This window comes from Notamacropus eugenii, chromosome 3, assembly GCF_028372415.1.
Source record: "Notamacropus eugenii isolate mMacEug1 chromosome 3, mMacEug1.pri_v2, whole genome shotgun sequence".
In the NCBI taxonomy this organism is placed as follows: domain Eukaryota; kingdom Metazoa; phylum Chordata; class Mammalia; order Diprotodontia; family Macropodidae; genus Notamacropus; species Notamacropus eugenii.
The window spans coordinates 30392296-30412160 of record NC_092874.1 but is presented as its reverse complement, the minus strand read 5'-3'; the positions used below and the strand labels follow the sequence as shown (position 1 = coordinate 30412160).

Below are 19865 nucleotides of genomic sequence, written 5' to 3'. Positions count from 1 at the left end.
ATTCTCTTGAAATAACACTATGGTCCCCCACTATTTGGCCCACAGGCTGGGATTAACTGACCTTTAGCAATTAAGATCCAAGATGATAAGCTAGGAAGGTGAGTTTGGTGGCCCCAGGGCCCTCACTACTAGCATGCTTTTGGTCAGAATCTCTTGTCTTCGGGTTTATTAATTGGGTTAACACTTCATCAAGATGTCTTCTTCTCCTCCTCCTCCTTCTTTTCTTCTCCTTCTTCTTCTTCAAAGCAATCTCTACCTAGTTATATATTTCATCATTTACCAAATAATCCTAATCTTTTAAAAATTGATTTCTCCCAATCTCCGATTGACTGTTGAGTATGAACTTGCAAGTATGAGGCAATTGCCATGGCATAGTGGAGAGAATGAATAAATGAATGGATGAAAAAGCAATTATTAACCACTTATAACACTTTAGGTACCAGGCTAGGTGATGTATAGTTAAAAATCTCCCTTAGACTTTCTGTGTGACCCCAGGCAAGTTACTTAATCCCTGTTTGCCTCAATTTTCTCATCTGTAAAGTGGGGCTAATAATAGCATTTACCTCATGGCGTTGTTGTGAAGATCAAATGAGATAATATGGGTAAAGCACTTTGCAAACCTCAAAATACTATATGAATGCTTATTATTTATCATAATCATTAAATATTCTTATTACTGCGGCCATTGTTATTTCTGATTCTCTTATGAATGTTCTTGCATATGAGAAGTACCAAAGCTGGACAGCTAGAGAGTTGGGCTTGGAGTCAAGATGTGCTGAGTTCAAGTTCTGCCCTGATGAACACTGATTATGTGATGCTAGACAAGTTACTCTCTTGGTGACCTGGCAATTCTCTAAGACAGAAAGCCACTTATCTGTGTTGGCAGAAGAAACTTCCCTCTAGAAGGTCCCTATATCTACAAAATTGCAGTCAGTACATTTTTTGGGGGGTAAGCCAGTGATTCCTTTTTGCTTCACTTAACTTCCCTGGAGAATCCCTAACTATTGAGGCTTGAGATGGAAGAGGAAATGGTAAGAAGGCTTACTTCTTGACACTTATTATGTACCGGAATAGCACCATACATAGGCAGGTAAAAGGTACCTCCATGGTATGTTTTGAAGGGATGCTGAAAGGCCTGCCCAAGCCCTGAGGATGACGTAATTGAAATTACAACCATTGGAATTATTTGTGTGGAAGCATTGTCTCTAAAAGGCTCATCAGGAGAATCTCTGATATGTTGGATGGGGCCAATGGACATGTGGAATCCCTATAATGGTGTCACAGGTCAAGCCATTGAATGATCCACAGAATTTTCCAACCTAACTTCAAAAACTAGCATCAAAAAATTCTTTTTTTCCTGTGGAGATGGACATGTGCTTTGGCTCCTAGCTGAGGGATAAACACCTCACTGGAAAGACAAAGGGAACTCCTGACTGGTCTCCTGTGACTAGAAGTGGGGATTTTCCCAGTTCAGCAAATTAGGGTTTCCTCAGATCACCCATATAACATACATTTCTCTTTGTCATGTGTTGGCTGTTGGAGGAGAGAAGAAACTTTTTCCTTTTTCAAGGGTGCCTCTCTTGAGGCTGCAGATGAATTCTGAATATTTTGTTGACTTGGCTAATCTTACTTTTTCAGCTGAGTTAGCTACTTAGGAAAAATAGCTGGACTGTTTCATTTCTGGCCTTGCTTAGCCCAGTGCAAGGCTCACAGTATGCACTCAGTAAATGCTTGTCAATGGATAGATCTTAAAGAAGCAGTTCCATAGTCCACAGTGGGAAATGTTCTATGTAATTAAGAATCCCAGTCCTGAAGGAAGAAGGCAATCTTTTACCAGGAGGACTTGCCCCAGAAATCAGAGCCATTAGGACCATCAAGAGATATGCTGACTGATGGATTTTGAGCTGAATTTTTAATGGCATAGTTCTAGAGAACCAGAACAACAATTTGAATACAAGATTAGTGGTGGGAGGCTGCATCTGGGGCTATCTCCAGTTGTCTTGATCTATGTCTCACCACTGGACTCAGATGGCTCCGAGGAGAGAGTGAGGCTGGTAACTGTGCACAGCCCTGCCTCACTTAAACCCAATTCACTTGCATGTCATGGCCCCACCTTCCTGATGTCATGGTCTACTTGGAGAACAAGGCCAAACAACAAGAACAACCAACAACGGTGGGAGAGACTCTACATACAGAAACAATCAATTGTTTCTGAGCATTAATTAAGGACCTGCCATGGGCTGGGTGGTGGGGATATAACAACAACAAAAAAATGGACCAGTCTTTCCCTTTAAGGAGCTTCTAAAATGCAAGGAGGAGGAAAATAGGGGAAGAAGAAATGCATTTGGGCATTTAGGGTTGGGGGAACAAAGTCCTTTTTTATTGGAAAGCTGCTAGACCATTTGAAGAGAAATAGGAGGAGCCATTTTCTGGCTGGGAGCAAGAGACTCCATGAGGAGGGTTTAAAGGTGTTCAGGTATGGGATCATCTCAGCCTGACCAAGGGTTTGATCATAATTATGAAAAGAAGGGCTCAAGCTGAGACCTTTGTGGCAGCCTTGTGGCACAGAGGGAAGGGAACATTGGATGGAAGCCAGGAGAGCTATGTTCCATCTCTAACACTATCTGTGCAACCATGGGCTAACTGCTCTGAGTTTCATCCTCCTCCTCTGTGAAATGAAGATAACACCTGCAGAACCTACCTCCTAAGGTTTTCGGGTGGAACACATAAGATAAGATGAGTGAAAAGTGCCTTGTAAACCTTAAACTTCAAAAACAATGTCAGCTATCACGGCATAAGACTCAAGATGTAGAGCTCCATTGACAGGTCATTGAGTCCAAATCCTCTTATTACAAAAAAGGAAAGAAAGCATACAGAGGTGGGTCAATAATTAGTCAACAAGCACTTCTTAATTGCCTATTATAGAGCCAAGCACTGTACCAACACAAAAATGAAACAACTCGTTCTCAATGAGCTTACATTCTATAAGGGAACTAACATGTACATATACAGATATACACACATGCACATATTCAAAAAAGCCACAGAATAAATGCAAGATGATTATGAAGAAAAGGCATCAACGACTGGGGAGATCAGGAAAAAGGTTTCACCGAGCAGGTGAAATGACTGGAGTAAGACTTTCGTTAGCAGCATGTGAAAAGCATATGTGGAGTACTTATGTGCCAGGGACTGTGAGTGAAAGAATGAAGGTTTGACCCAAAGTCTTTGGGCTATGAATGTTGTGTTCCCTGGGCAGTTAAAGATGGAATAAAGGGAGGGGGCGAGGTTAGGCATCAAGAATAGATCTGTGAGTCTCCACTCTAATGGAACAATTGTAGCCAGAGATGAGTCAAGGAAAGTGTCAAAGATAGAGCACTGGGGGCCATGCACAGTTAGTAAGGAGAATCCAAATAATGAATTGATGAAATGGTTGGTGAATGAGTAACTAGTAAAGCAGGAGAAACAAAACGGAGAATAATGCAAAGCTGATGCCCGGGAGGATGGTGAGGATAAAGGAGTGACTGGCTTTTTGAAAAGCCACTGAAACATCAAGGAAGATGGGCCCTTGGCCAAAAACTGTTCTACTTGGCCATGAACAAGCTGCTCTAGTCTTTGGTGAGGGACAATAAGTGGGAACAGGAGAAGAATTAGAGACAGTGGAAGCAAACAGCTCATTCAGAGACTAAACAATACTCTTCCAGGGCAGTCCATGGGTTTTGCCACCATCTTGCTATAATGTCCTAGTCTCTCATCACAAGCAACCACTGTGGAAAATGGCACTAGATGTTTTAGGAGGAGGTTAACACATCAATTGCCATCTCTGAAGAATGCATCTTTTTGACAAGAGCCTCTGAGTTCTTGATAAGAGAGATGGGGAATAGTCTGAAAAGCGAGCTCGGCATTGTCTGCCATTAAGCTTAGTTTGGGTACAATCCATTTCTTGGCACTGCGAGGCATTCTTATTTAACCTCCAGCAAGACAAATGTGTTCCGTATTTAAAAAAAACACTTAAGCATTTCTCTATAATGGCCTTGTCTCTTAATGGATTCCACGTGGTAATGCCCAACTTGAAAAAGACCTGAGTGCAGCAACCAGAGTACAGACACAGTAAAATCAAAATCAGCCACTGCACGAACTACTTAGTATTATATTTTAAAAGCTTGAGATCTGCATTTCAATACTCAACAGTTCACTGGGCATTCACCTAAAGCAATCCTTCAGCTGGTTTTAAAAGTGTTACTGAGATGTCCTTGCAAGAGTCTTGTTTGAAATTCGATCTCCTGCATCTGAGTCAGGCCAAACAATACCTGATTTACCATTTAATTTCCATTTCTAGTGTTTATGCAATTATACCCATTAGACTGACAATTCTTCAGTAAAGTTGATGAGTTACTAAGATGGATTCATTATATGCTTTTGTAGGTCTTTCACCAGCTGTAGATCTTCTGTGTTTATTCCAATACAACCCTACAAGCATATTATTATTTGTTCTTCACTTTTCTTTTTGTACATTTCAAAATTATTCCCAAGAGTAAGAACATTTATCAAAAAAAAAAAAAAAAGATCCTTCTTGATCATCATGTTGAAGAATTGGGATTTTGGGGGAGAGAAGTGAAGGAGAAAAAAAGAGTTGGGACTTAAGTTCTCTGAATATGAACATTAATTCTGATACAAATATTTTAGCAACTGTTGGGAAGTCTAATCCCTATAGGATTTAAGGACACAGGGAACTGAAACAGATTCACTGTATGAAAGAGAGGTTTAAAGAAAAGGTTAGGTGAAACACCTCTAAGGAAGTATTCTGTTTAAAATAAAGTGAGTACTTGACTGGCAAGGCTGAATCCCAGTTGGTCCTAAACTTCTGCACAGCATTGGACTGCCTGGTGAGAGATCAGGCCAAAGGCACTGTCATCTTCTAGCTATGTTGATTTCATTAGTACAAATGAGAAGACACCACACCCTGACTGTCCAATTCCCTTAAGTTTGCCTTGAAAATTTCAGCTCTTCAACACTCTATTGTCCCTTAGAAAAGTCTGTGATCAAAAGCTGGGGCTAATTACTGATTTTAATTTTCTCTAATTGCTAGGTTTGATTTAAGATGCCATGTTCCCTTGGAGGACAAAGAGAAGGTTTTCTTTATTTCCTGATTGCGATTATTCATTTCATTGGTCCTTTGTGCTGGATTTTTTTTTTTAAATTAAAGCTTTAGAGAAAACAAAAATCTTCTATTCTCCATCAGAGAACTGATAAGTGAGACAGACTCTATTCTAAACTTCAGCCTTTCTCCACATATTGAAGGAGAGAAAACTGTATTCAGAGACTAAGAAATAAGGTAAATTCAAAGGGAAAGACAGAGAGAAGAAAAAGTTTTGACAGCCGTATTACTGAGGAATATAGAATGGTGCTGAACACAATGAACACAGACGAGGCAATTATGATTTATTGGGAATCAAAGAAAGCCCAATGAAACAATAAAGCCCCTTCAAAAGGACACCTGCTTAAAGTATTAATGTTGTCTTAATGAGACACCATTGAGGATTCACTGACAGAAAGAACCCATCCCACTCAACAACAATATTAGATCAATATAGACAGACATGCTGGGTCTAACCTTTTGTTCTTGGGAGACAGTTAGCAGATTGGTTCGTTTTACCGAGGTCTGCTTAAAAACTGGCTGCCACAAATACTAACATGCTTAAAGCCAATCATATGCCTTGTTCAGTGAGATTGGCAGGGAGGGCAAAGGGAGAGGGAGGGCACAGGGAGAGGGTGTCCAGTGGCCTTTCAAGGTACAGGGCTTTTAAAAATTACATCCATAAATGCATAAAATGCTGCTTTGTTTCTCCATTTCATGAATCATATTAACGATCCAGGCATCAATGCCCAAAGCAGGTCCCCTTTGTTAGGGACCTCTCCACTGAGTTTCTGAGGAGGTTCTGGGTAAAACAATCCCTAGAAGTACCAATTGATGGGGAAAATGTCAGGAAATTTCTGCAATTAACTATATCTTAGCCACATCTGAACTCTCCAGAAAGTTAAAAGGAGACCAACAGAAACATCAGTTCTTTGGGATCCCAGGACACCATTCTCCAGAGCTGTACATAGTCATGCACGGAGTCCCAATGTACTCATTTCTCATTTTAAAAACTGAGTTATCCAGAAGCCACATTTCTTAAGAAATAGGGGACACTCTCCAGCCCAATGGGAAATTTGCAAGTTAGAGATGGTACTTTGAAATTCACTAGGTTATCTCTTGCCTCCAAAATATTATAAATAAAAATAAATAAATAAATAAATAAAACTCTGGGACTCCACAGAAGTGCAATTCCTCAGCCATAAAGGAAAAAAATAAACTCTTAGATATATCTTCTCATCATACTATAATTGTACGCAATCTCTCCCCCCCTCCACCTTATTCACATATAGAAGTTACTAATACGTCAGCAAACATTATTATTTACCCTAGGAGAAAACCAGAAACAGGATTCCTAGTCTGTCTGAATTAAATAGGCAGCCTTTTTTTCTTTCCTATTGAACCATCTGAAAAGTTGCTGATGGTATTTTCTTTTGCATTCAGTGAGCCCCGTCAGATCTCTTTTCAGTTAACGTTACTGGAGACATTCCTTTATAAATACAACAGGGCACCATATCACTGCAAATTAGGTATCCCTGTCTGCTCAACAGGTTCCTAAGTCCCACAGATGCAGAATGCAAGCATTTCTGTCAAAGCTACACTAGGTTTGGAGCTTATTTGGAGTGCCTTTGCATCCATTTCCTACACTGTATTCCAAGTTTTCAGTGAGTGCTAGGTTGATCGTGCCTATACAAGGAACACTGTGTTCGGGATTTTATAGGGAATGCTCTGTCGACCGAAGTGGGGAAATGACATGCTACCTGCTTGGATATACAGACCATGTCAGGCATGGTTTTTGAAAGGTGAAACTTTGTAGCGGGAGGGTATGATTCTTATTACATCTGGATTGAAACGATTGGACATAGCATTCTTTCCAGGTTAAGCAAGGGGGAGTAAATCTGGAGAAATGAGGCAACAAGTCATTCTAACATACATTTACTACTACATTGCCCAAGAGAAATCATGTTAGCTAGCTAGCTAATGTGTACATTTCCCATGAAATGTCAAGAAAGAGCCAAGTGGATTTTTCCATGGAACCCGAGGAAAGGAAACTAATGAGAACAGGACCATTCCAAATCTGACATGCCCATCTCTGAAAGGGAAAACTTGTAGATCTCCTCCTCCCCTCTTCCACCTGAAGATTTCTGGTTAACATTTGGCTAACGGAACACACATAAGAAAAATCCAACTCAGCTTTCTAACTACAGCTTTCCTATGCGAATAAGAAAGTGCTTGGAAATCTCTGCTGACTGCGGAGACCTTTCAATCACCTAGCAACCTCTATAACGGAGCAGACAGGCTTCAAATTCAAAGATTATGTGTGAGGAAGCAGATGCAGCCACTTCTAGGGAAAAACAACCACAGGCACAGGACTAAAGGGGGAAAAAATAGAAATAAAATTGTCCCTACCTTTTTTCTGAGAGTACGGTGGCGACTGCACCTGAGTGAAAGTAGGCTTTTCTTCAGTGAAATATTCAGGTTGGCTGTACGGCTTCAGGGCCACGTCCATGTCAGAGTACTCGCTTTTAAACATGTTTCCAGGGTAACTACAGGTATACGGCTGATTCACTGCCCAGGCCTGTTCCATACATATGTTGTTATTGTGCCCGGCCTGAGCATCACAGCCGCTGTAATTCTGACTATCTTCGACATATGTGCAAGAACCTGGACATTGCATATAAGCAGCGCTGGCAGCACCTGGATAGACCTCGTATATTTCCTGCACACAGAAGTTCATTTTGTGATTCTGTCCCCTGCGTTTCTACTTTACATACACACGTACACAAGCGGCGTGCATACACACCATCTGGGGCATACACACGGCTGTGCATACACTCCCAGACGCATACATACACATCGAACGGCAGGGAGAGGAAAGATGAATAAACAAGACCAATAAAGTCACAGCCTGCTTCACTTTGGAGTAGTAGCACTTGATGCGCTAACGTCCTATTTATATTGGATAGGCTGGTAAACTCCCCTGCCATTCAAACATATTGAGAGGCAGATTTATGACCATCAAAGGTCTTAATCTGTGACTGTAGCTAATTCCTCGGGAAGATGGCAGACAGGTAGGGCTGACCTCCCCCACCTCCCAACATCAGATAAAGAAGTGACTGCCAGACAAGCCATCTTATTAGACCATCACAAGCAGGATTCATTTTATAAACCATTCTAGCCCCTTTCAATATGATTAGAAAATGATAACCACACAAAGCGGTAACTCTATCACTTTAGCTGACAACTTAAGTGTGCAGTATTCTAAGGGGAACTCCCCTGGGGGACTGTACAGAAAATCCTGAAATCAATAAGCTTGTTTATTAGCATTAACTCGTTGGAACTTTAATAGTGCTGGGTGGATGACACACCCATTAATCTAGGCTGATTCTTAAAAACAGATTTTAGTGTCTTAATCTGTTGCTAGAATTATTGATTTTCTTTTACAGAATTATCCACAGGAACCAGTCACTGGCACATGTTTCTCTCTGGCTTTTAAAATATGTTAAAAAAAGTTTCAATAAACTTTAGGGATGTTTGTGAGAAATTTTTTGGGCTAATTACATGATAATTTTCCCAACCAGCTTGTACTTTCTAATGGGAGATTATTTATATACAATCTTTATAGACTCGTATTTCCTAAATGAACAGGAGCCAATTCTTTTGATTGAGTTTTACGTGTGTGTGCATGTGTATGTATTTAGGAAAACACTATTGGGTTTTTCTTATAATTTTCTTTTGTGGTAATACTGCTATTTGCTGGAGTTGTATACTCATAGTCCTACTCAAGTACATGAATATTGCGATCATGACAAGAAAAGAAAGGAAACAATAATGTATAAAGTACCTACTATGTGTGCCAGACACTATGATAAGCATTTTACAAATATTATCTCAGGTGATCCTCGCAACAACTAGTGAGGTAGGTGCTATTACTATCCCCATCTTATAGATGAGGCAACCAATGTAGGTAGAGGTTAAGTGGCTTGCTCAGGGTCACACTGCCAATGTCTGAGGCTCGATTTGAACTCACGTCTTAGGAACTCTAATCCTTCACTCTATCCAGAATTCATTTTTCTGCTGTTTTCTGGTTACCCTTAAAACAAACCAGAAGCCTTTACAAGAATATTTTTAATCATTTATGCAAGTAAACATTTAATTAAAATTTTCTTCTTGCTGAAAATGTCAAAACATTACATTTAAAGTGGTGGTTATTTTCTGAAAACTCTAGGATTTAAAAATACTATAGACCTTATGTTTTTTTTTTTATCCAATATCCTTTATTTATCTCAAATTGACCAAAACTAATACTCAGATTAACCTTTCAATGAGCTGTTATTCTTCCTGGCAAATGAAAATGGCAAGGAAGAATCTTTTTGGCTATGCATTCCAAGTTGGATGCATCTAATTTTACCCAGTGATTTTCCTGGCATATTGTCCATTTCTTTGGAGGCAAAAATCCAAGAACTTTCTTGCTTTTTACTGCTTAGCAATATTAGCGAAAGCCATGAACATTATTTTTATTTTTTTATCTCAAAGGAACAACTAAAAAATTTTTAGAAAATCTATAAATGTTTTTGGAAATCAAGCCATGCTCCAGAATTGTATCTATAGTCCTTAGAAACATTCACATGACAAATCACAAAATAATGGGGAAAAAAAGATGATTCTCTGTTTTTTTAAGCTAGGTAATTTGAAAAGCCCCAAGACTTAATATTATTTGTATTGAATATAAAACATTTAAATTCCCTCAGAAGTCTTTGAATAGGAGAGTTTTAAAATCTATTTAACAACCTTCCTCCTCCAATCAAATTTTATCTATTAGTGAATGTGCCCCCATGGGGCAGTTCAATGTATAGAACTTTTGGTCAAACCTGGAGTCAGGAAACCCTGATTTCAAATCCCACCTCAGAAACCTACTAACTGTATGACCTTGGGCAAGTCACTTAACCTCTGTGTGCCTCAGTTTCCTCAACTGTAGAATGGGGATCATAGTAGCACCTACCTCCCAGGGTTGTTGTGAGGATCAAGCATGACACTGGTAAATCACTGAGTACAGTTCCTGGTACATAATGACCACTTAATAAATGGTTGTTCATTTTCTCCCAAATGAACCCTGTTGTTCACAGAGAAAGGGAGTATACTTAGCTTCTCACAAACATGTAAACTGACTGTTACAACTAAGAACAAATTTGTCATAATCCATATTAAGTTTGAAATATGTCCCTGGCATGTTAACATAAAGGATCACATTCTACAACCTGAGATTGACCTTTTCTCTTTCTGAACTGAGTAAGGATTTTCATGCATCTATAAGTGGGAAAATGAGGTATCCTTAGGATCCCCCTCACCCTTTTTGCTCCTCTTAACTGACTAGTATAACTTAGCTACCTAAGTAGAGTGATGAAAATGAAGTTTAATTGAAAACAATATGGTCAATTGTATGAAAAAAGCATTTAAAAAGGCATAGTAAGTAATACTACCATTTATAGGTGGTATAATAATAAGAGCATCTAACATTTATATAACATTTTAGGCCCACAAAGTACTTTAGGTATAGTATCTATTTGATCCTTACAATGGCATAGGCACTATTAGCCCCATTTTATGGATGAGAAAACTGAGGCTGAAGGTTATTGAGTGTCATGTCAGGATCAAACCATTTTAAGCTCAGGTCTTTCTGGTTCTATGTATAGCCCCTGAGCCCAGGGAACCTGGATTCAAATCCTGCCCCTGATTCATCTAGACTGCGTGATCCTGAGCAAATGACAACCACTTGATACCCCCAGGAAACTTTAATATTCTTTAAAACTCTTCACTAAAAGCTTGCTGTTCTGAAGAAAACACAGGATTAAAAAAAAAAAGATGTAAAACACAAATCCAAGGACTTCAGAGAAGCAAAAACATGCCCCTCTCCCTGATCTCAAGGGGTTTAGGGCTTACAGAACAAGAGTGAAAAACATTTACTACTCTTTTTCAAATAGAAGCAAAACCTACCACCTCACTCATTACCAGTTTTTGGAAAATCTGGTTCCCACAAACAAGTCTGGATTTCAGTTTTAAAGTACACTTTGAATGGATTTTGTTGATGTCTTCTAGGAACAGAAAGCCTTAACTAGGGTAGGGTGATTAGAACTTTCTCCCGCGGCGTCAAAATTTAGAGGGTTCTGGAAGCCCCTGAAGCCTAGACACGAGGAAGTTAGTCAGCATGAAATAAGCTCTCTACCTGGGAGCTCTTCCCTACCAGTCTCATTTTGGTTTTTCTTTGACTTTCCTCTCATTTTTCCCATATTTACCTCCCCTGCAGTTGCAATGCAGTGCCCTGTGGCCTTCTCTCAGCACTAAATTTGTTTTAAGAAGTTGTCTTAAAAACCTTTGGGATGGCAGGAATGGGTCTGAGGGGCAGAGTGAACTAGGGGCTCTGGATTCTTTCCGGAAGAGGTTTCTCAGCATCCAACTTGGAGGGGGAAGGGTTCAGGAAAGAGGCATTGGCAAGAAAATTGAGATGTAGGGTAGTAGCTGCTCTGTGGGGCCCTTTGCTCCCTTCTTGTGATTGCTGGCCTTTGCTCTTTAGTTTTCCTTTATAAATCCTTACTTAGCTATCCTGACTTCATCACAATAACTTCTCACCAATGGCTGTTGCCTCAGCTTTTAATATCACCCTTTCCTTTCTAGAAAGGAAATACCTAGGGTATTTCATTTAATCCTTACAACCCTGGGAAGGTGGGTGCTATTATTGCCTCCACTTCACAGATGAGGAAACTGAGGCTGAGAGAGACGAAAGTCATTTGCCCAGAGTCACACAATCAGCAAGTGGTTCAGGCTGGATTTGAACTCAGATCCTCCCAACTCGAAGTCCAACACACATACTCCAGTTGCTATTTATCTGGCTATATTAAAACTCATTTAAACTTTCATTCCCTCAGTGCTGCCCAACTGTCAAAGAGAAAAAGAATAAATCTGATAAAATGACAAGAGCTGGGCAAGCTGGGCAGGACCACATGGATAGGAGAAAGAGTAGGTGCCCACTGTCTAATGTGATGAATTAAAGCTTTTTAGGAGACAGCTGAGCAGAAAATAGCATGCTGTTAATGGCTGGTAAAAATGTGCATTGAAAAGGTCAGGATTAACCTGTTGGGGCAGCACAAAGTGCCTGCTGTCAAGTGTGTTTTCTCTGCCTTCTAAAAAAGAGAACTGGCCAAGGGTAGTTCTGGAGCAAGGCCCGCGACTGTGGCCTCTTCCCTTGTCGTTCCAGCCCCTTCTCTCTGTCTGTCTGGAGGACGTTCCGAGCCTGGAATGAGCCATGGCCCTATCCCACCCTGTCCATGCTGATGGGAGGGATGGCCAACTGTGGATTCCTGCAGATCCTTCTGGACTCCTGGGGGGTCCCTTAGAAGAGAAGGGGACATCACAGGGCCAGGAGCCAAGGGCCCCATGGCTCTGGAAAGGGGACATTTCCTGGCAGCTACTTGTGATGGTGTTTATAGATTTAAGGATAAAATAATGAATAAATGAGCAAAAAGGCATTTATAAAGCATTTTTCCTATGCTAAGCATTGGGGATTCATACAGAAAAGTGAGACAATCTTTGTTCTCAAGGAGATCACCTTCTAATTGTGGGACACAACATGTCAAGGAGAGTTCAGACACAAGGTCTGGTGCTCATTAGCAGGTATCAACAAGATAGATACGAAAGGCCAGGAGTCCTGAGGGTTTGTTGCCAAGTCAGATGGTGGTGTGTAGGGGCCTGGAGGGTGTCTTTTCAGGGCAAATGGCAAGTACTGAAGGGCCAGAGTGTAATCTGGGTAATAATAATGAGTTGACACTTATATGGTGCTTACTCTGTGACAGGTACTGTGTGAAGCACTTTACAATCATTACCTCATTCGATTCTCACAACACCCCTGGGAGGGAGGTGCTGTTATTATCCCCATTTTACAGATGAGGAAATTGAAGCAAAAGGCAGTTAAGTGATTGTGAAGGGTCTCACAGCTAGTAAATGTCTGAGGCTGGATTTGAACTCATGTCTTCCTGATTCCAGACTCAGTGTCCTATCCACTGGGCCATCTAGATGCCTATATGGTAAGGCCTGGTGCACTTACTATGTGTGAAATACAGCTATGTACTGGAGATACAAATAGAAAAGTAAGACGGTCCCTGATTTCAAAGAGCTCACCTCAAATCAGGAGACAAATGGGAGTTCTTTGGAAGCCAGGGGCAGGGAAGATGGTAAGGCAAAGTGATTTTTCCACCTTACTGGAAGGAGTGTAACTGGTGACTCTCTGCTCAGAGTAAGCAGCAAAGCCAGGCCTACAACCCTTGGGAGGGTAGGAGTGGGTCTGAGGGTCAGAGTGAATGAGGGGCTCTGGATTCCCTCCAGAAGAGGTAGTAATAAGTAGATTGCTCATCATCCAACATGGAAGGGGAAGGGTTTGGGAAAGTGGCATTGGAAGGAAGATTGAGATGTAGGGTAATAGCTGCTCTGTGGAGTCCTTTGGCACATGGCAATGTCTGTGCAGGAATGGATTTGATTCATCTCTTTTCACTTTCTCAGCCAATTCTACTCTGACCAAAGGGAGATACTTGCATTATGGTTGAACAGAATGCTAAGGGAACCCTATTACTATAGAGTAGAGCAAAGCTTACAGTCACATGGAGAAAGCAGTGGCTATCCATTTTCTAAAGAGATGTAGTGTACACTCACAAGGAACACACCTGGTTATGGTTTCTCATTGGTACTGGCAACAGTAGCCGCTGCTGCAACAATTTCAGGAGCTCTCTTCAAGAGGGTAAAATAGAGAGTGAAAGAATCCACCTTTCAGTGGAGGTAGTAAGGTAGTGAACCAGTCTGTGATATAACAGAGCCCATGTGAGGAGTCTTTTATCTTGATACAAGATGGATCCTAGAGTATCTAAGGACCAACTTGGGGCTGGTCAACTTTGACAGGATTATAGATTGACCTGAGGGGCTGCCATTCACTAACCTACTTTATACTCAGGAGGAAATGAATAATAACAGCTCACATCAAGATGGCACTTTAAAGGAGTGGAGCCAAGATGGCAGATTGGGGGCAACCACCGAGGTGAATTCTCCCCACATTCTCCTCCAAACAACTTTAAAAAATAGCACTTGAAATCAAATTTTGGTGCAGCAGAGCCAATAAAAAGTCGGAGTGAGACATTTTTCCAGCCTAAGAAAACTTAAGAGGTTGGCAGGAGAAGTCTGTCACTAGGGTGGAGTCCCGTGTTGGAGCCTACACACACAGTAGTGGCAACAGTAGCCGCTGCTGCAACAATTTCAGGAGCTCTCTTCAAGAGGGTAAAATAGAGAGTGAAAGAATCCACCTTTCATCGCCTGAAAGATTCCCAAATGAAAACTCCCAGAAATATTAAACCCATTTCCAGAGCTTCCAGGTCAATGAGAAAAAATGTTTCAAGCAGTCAGAAATAAACAATTCAAATATCGTGGAGTCACAGTCAGGGTCATACAAGATTTAATGGCTTTCATGTTAAAGGAGTGGAGGGCTTGGAATAAGGAAGATAGGGTTACTACCAAGAATCACCTGCCCAGAAAAACTGAGTGTAATCCTTCAGGAGAAAAATAAATAGACAAATACATACATACACACACACATATTTAATGAAATAAAAGACATTCAAGCATTACTGATGAAAACATCAGAACTGAAGAGAAAATTTGACACTTAAGAGAAGTATAAAAAGGTAAACATGAAAGAGTCATCATAAGGGACTCCATAAAGTTAAACTGTTTAAATTGTTATATGGAAAGATGATACTTGTAACTCCTAAGAACTTTGTAATGCCTAGAGCAGTTGAAAGGAGTTTACAATAAACTGAGGGCATGGGTGTGAGTTGATTACTTGGGATGAACTCCAAAAAAAATTAAGGAGGGAGAAACAGGGATGTACTGGGAAAAGGGGGTAAGGAGAGGTAGAATGGGGAAAATTTTCTCACATAAAAGAGGCGTACAAGGAAGAGCTTTTACAATGGAGGGGGAAAACGGATGGTAGTGGCAAGCAATGCTTGATCTTCACTCATTAGAACTGGTTGAAAGAATGAAGAAAATGTGTACACACAGACACACGTATACACACCCCTCACCCCTCACATATATGTAAATACATGCATATACATATATATACATATGTACATAGACACTGAGTTGTATATAGAAATGTAACTTACTCAACAGGGAAACAGGACGATTAGGGAATAAGAGAAAGAGGTGGTTTGATAAAGGGGAGGGTGCATTAAGGGAGGCAGTTGTTAGAAGCAAAATAAGAATTTGAGGAGAAACGGGACAGAGAGAGGGGAGAAAGGGGAGAGAGGAGAGAATGAGAGGGAGGGGGAAGAAGAGAGGATTATAGGATGGAGTGAAATAGACTGTTAGTAACGACAACTGTGAATGAGTCTGGGATGAGCTCACCCATAAAATGGAAGCATACAGTGGAATGGATTAGAAACCAGAATTCAATAATATGTTGTTTATAAGAGACACACTTGAAACAGAAAGTCACACACAGAATTAAATAAAGGTCTGGAGCAGAATCTAGTATGCTTCAGCTGGAGTAAAAAACGTTGTGCGGATAGTAATCAAGTCCTCAACCAAAACCAAAGCAAAAATAGACCTAACTAAAAGAGATAATCCAGGACATTACATTTTGCTAAAAGATACCATAGACAATAAAGCACTATCAAAAATTTTTAAAGCAAATTTCTGTAATAATTTCTCAAATGTATTCTGAGTATGGAACCGAGTCAAATTTATAAAAAAAGAGTCCAACTGATAAATGGCCACTGAGAGGGGAGTTTTCAGAAGTTATATACAATCACATAAAAAATTGTTCTAAAATCACTATTGATTAGACAAATGCAAATTAAAACAACTCTGAGGTAGCATCTACACCTATCAGAAATGACAAATGCTGGAAGAGATGACGGGAAAAATAGGTATGCTAATGAACCATTTGTAGAGTTGTGAACTTGCCCAACCACTCTGGAAAACAACTTGGACTAGGCTCAAAGGGCTATAAGACTGTGCATACCTTTTGGCCCAGTAATACAACTTCTAGGTCTGTATCCCAAAGAGATCAAAGAACAAGGAAAAGGATCTATATGTATAAAAATATTATAGCATCTCTTTTTGTGGTAGCAAAGACTTGGAAATTCAGGGGATACCCATCAATGGGGGAATGGTATATGATTGTGATGGAGTATTATTGTGCCATCAGAAATGATGAGGGGGGTGGTGTCAGAAAAAAAACCCAACATGAAGATCTAAATGAACTGATGTGAAGTGAGAAGAACCAGGAGATCATTGTACACAGTAACAGTAGTGTTGTAATGATGATCAACTGTGACAGACTTGGCTACTCTGATCAATAAAATAATACAAGACAATTCCAAATTGCTCACGATGAAATAATGCTATCCACCTCCAGAGAAAGAACGGATGAACTCTGAGTGCAAGCTGCAGGATAATTTTCTCACTTTCTTTATTTTTCTTGCTTGAAAGGTGGCTAATATGGAAATATGTTTTGCATGATTTCACATGTATGATTGATATCATATCGCTTACCTTCTCAGTGGGTGTGGAAGAGGTGGGGGGAGGGGGAGAATTTGGAACACTCAAAGTTTAAAAAGAAAAGAATGTTCAAAATAAATAAATGAGGACTTTTTAAAAATAGATGGTACTTTAAAATTATTAGCAAAGTGCTTTCTGTACATTATCTTACTTGATCCTTACAATAATTCTGTGAGGTAGATGTAATCATTATTCCCTACTTTACAGAAGAGGAAATTATTGCATCTGTATACATATATAATATGCACAACCTATTTATATCCCTATAATGTATCCATAAATACATTTCACACAATGTACTTACTATGTAACATACATTACTTACTATAATCATATATGTATATAACCACACATTTACATGCAAACCCCACACATACTCATACAGATACAATACACACGAACACACATGTATATGCATGTTATACACATGCTCATATACATGTATGTATAAAAGTGTGCCACAAAGAGCTAGCCTTAAACTCCGGAAGACCTTAGTTCAAGTACTGACTTGTATGGCTGGGCAAGTCCCAGCTGCTCAGACCTCCAGTCAAATCTCCATGGCTCTAGGTTGCCAGTTACCAATCTGCTTTGGTAAAATCAATTCCTTAAACCAGTGACAACCTAGGAACAGACCAAATCTACATGTGTGTGTAAATATGAACATACACACATATATAATATATATACTTTTAGATTCTGTCTCTGTCTCTCCTTGAAAGTTTAGAAACCCCTTTTCTCACACTGGTTCTGTGGGCTGATTCTGATTTACCCCTAGTGGACTTGAGACAGCACATCTGAGAGGATGAGTCACTTGGTCTGGATCCCACAGCTCCTAAGGGGCAGAGCTTGGCCTTGAACCCTGGTTTTCTGATTTCAAGGACAGGGCTCTTTCTGGGGTCTCATGTTGGCCCTTCTGGGCAGGGGTGTGAATGACCTATAGGAGGAAGGGCCAGGCAGGGGGGAAGCTCAGGGTTTTGACCTAAGCGTAGATCACTGGAAACAGAAACAGAAAGCTTCCAGGAGAAGGGACGGCTCCCCATGAAAAGGAAGAGCCACTGGAAATGGCTGCGCAGACCCTGGAGGGAGAAATATCAGGGAAGGACAAGTAGCAGTGAAGTAATGCTAACCCTTGACTTGTTGTCAAAAGGTCCTCTGCCTTGGTCTCTCCTACTTCTTCAGATGAATTTAGGAGGAATCCAAAAGGCAGAAGCCTGTACACAAACTACACCTGCTTTACTAAGAAAACTCAATAGTAACATTCTCTGAGGATGGAGGGAAAAACATTATTTTCCTCTAATGAGTCTTTTGTGTCAAAACAAACAAAGGTACCAGCATTTAGTCTAATAATATAAGGAAAGAAAGAAGACAAGAAAAAAAAGGTGGTGGAAAGTTTATGTGTGTCAAATTCAAACCACTCTTTTGGGAATTCATTTTGTTTTACTGACTCTTGAAATGAGGGAATACAAAACTGATTACAGGGCTTCCAACACAGAAGGAACTTTAATAAGTAGTTTTGGAAAGAAGAAAGGAAAGAGAGAAAGAAGAAAAGGAGGAAGAGAGGAAAGAAGGAATGAGGGAAGGAAAAAAGAAAGGAAAGAAGTAAAGAAAAAAGAAAGAAAAGAGAAAAAAGGAAAGAAGAAAACAAAGGAAAAAAAAGGAAAGAAGGAAGGAAAGGAGAAAAGAAGAAAAAAGGAAAAAAGGAAGATGGAAAGAAGGAAAAGGGGAAAAGGAAGGAAGAAGGGAGGGAGGAAGGAAGGAAGAAAGAAAGGGAGGGAGCAAGAATGGAGAGAGAGAGAGGGAAGAAGGAATAAGGGAGGAGGGAGGGAAAAAGGAAGGAAGAAAGGAAGGAAGGAAGGGAGAAGGGAGGGAGCAAGCAAGGAGGGAGAGAGTAGGGAGGGAAGAAGAAAAGAGGGAAGGAAGGAAAGGAGGCCTTTATTGTCTCCTGCCTGGAATGTCCTCATTGTTTTCCCCATTTCCAGTCCTTCCCCTCTAATCCATCGCCCACAAAGCTGCAAAATAAATCTTCTATGGCATAGTTGGACAATGATGTTCCCTGCTCATAAACCTTCAGAGGTTCCCTGTTGGCTCTGTGAAACAAAAATGACTCAGGCTGGCATTCTTGACCACCCGTCATGGCCTGGCTCCTGACGACCTTTCCAGTCTTATCTCACTGTACTGCCTTTCAGTCCTCTATGTTCCAGCTGAAGGGGCCTCCAGATGTTCCCTCAATTCACATCCCACCTGCGGGACACTCATGCATCCCATTCCTCACATCCACCCACCCACCCATCCATCTAGCAAACATTACCAAGTATCTCTTGTGTGGGAGGCCCTGTGCTAGGTGCTAGGGATACAGACACCAAAATGACATTCCTGGATAATTCTCCTTCCTCCTCCCAGAATCCTTCTAACAAGAGCCAACATTTCTACAATGTTTTATGATCTGTGAAGCACTTTGATGCACATTATCTCACTAGAACCCCACAAAAGCTTTGTGAGGCAGGGATGCCTTCCCTAATTTACAAATGAGGAAACTGGTGAATTGAGTCACCCCTGACCACAGAGCCAGGCACCTCAGGGATTAAATAGGAGCCCAAGTAACTCCCACTCTATCATAGTGCCTCTCACACTGCCTTAATCTTCCTTCAAGGCTCAGGCAAACATCGCCTCCTTTCTAAAGCCTTCCTTGATCCCTATCCTCGTTGTTAACATTCTTCCCCTCCTCAAATGGTCATATTTTGATGCATTGGTGTGCATGTCACATACTCCTAGTAAGTAAGCACCTTGGTGTCAGGAGCTTAGATTGTGCTTTTTCTATTCTCAGGACCTAGTATAGTGCCTCTCACATAAGCAGATGATTACCAAATATTTGTTGAATGGAATTGCAAGAAGGAAATAAAGAAGGGAAGTAGGGAAAAGGGGAGAGAAGGAGAAAAGGGAGGGGCAAGAAAGGAGGGAGGAAAGAAGGATAAAGGAAGGATAGAAAGAAGGGAGGGAAGAAAGAAAAAAGAAAGGAAAAAGAAAGAAGAATAGAAAGAACAAAGGGAAGGAGGGAGAAAAGAACTAATGAAGGGAAGAAAGATAAAGGAAGGATAGAAAGTAGGAAGGGAAAAGAAGGAAGGAAGGA

The 19865-nt window shown here is 40.5% G+C and overlaps 1 protein-coding gene across 6 annotated transcripts in view; it reads right to left on the bottom strand.

Moving 5' to 3' along the window:
- The window catches only part of THRB (thyroid hormone receptor beta), a 438230-nt gene that overhangs the window by 46693 nt on the left and 371672 nt on the right, over positions 1-19865 (bottom strand). The window contains exon 1 of one of the 6 annotated variants that reach the window (XM_072651182.1): positions 7547-14800. The exons of the other annotated variants lie outside the window; for them this stretch is intronic. Within the exon in view, the coding sequence (XP_072507283.1) occupies positions 7547-7874 (328 nt within the window). The 5' untranslated portion in view covers positions 7875-14800. Of the gene's footprint in view, positions 1-7546; positions 14801-19865 lie in introns of those variants that run through there. 6 annotated transcript variants of the gene reach the window in all.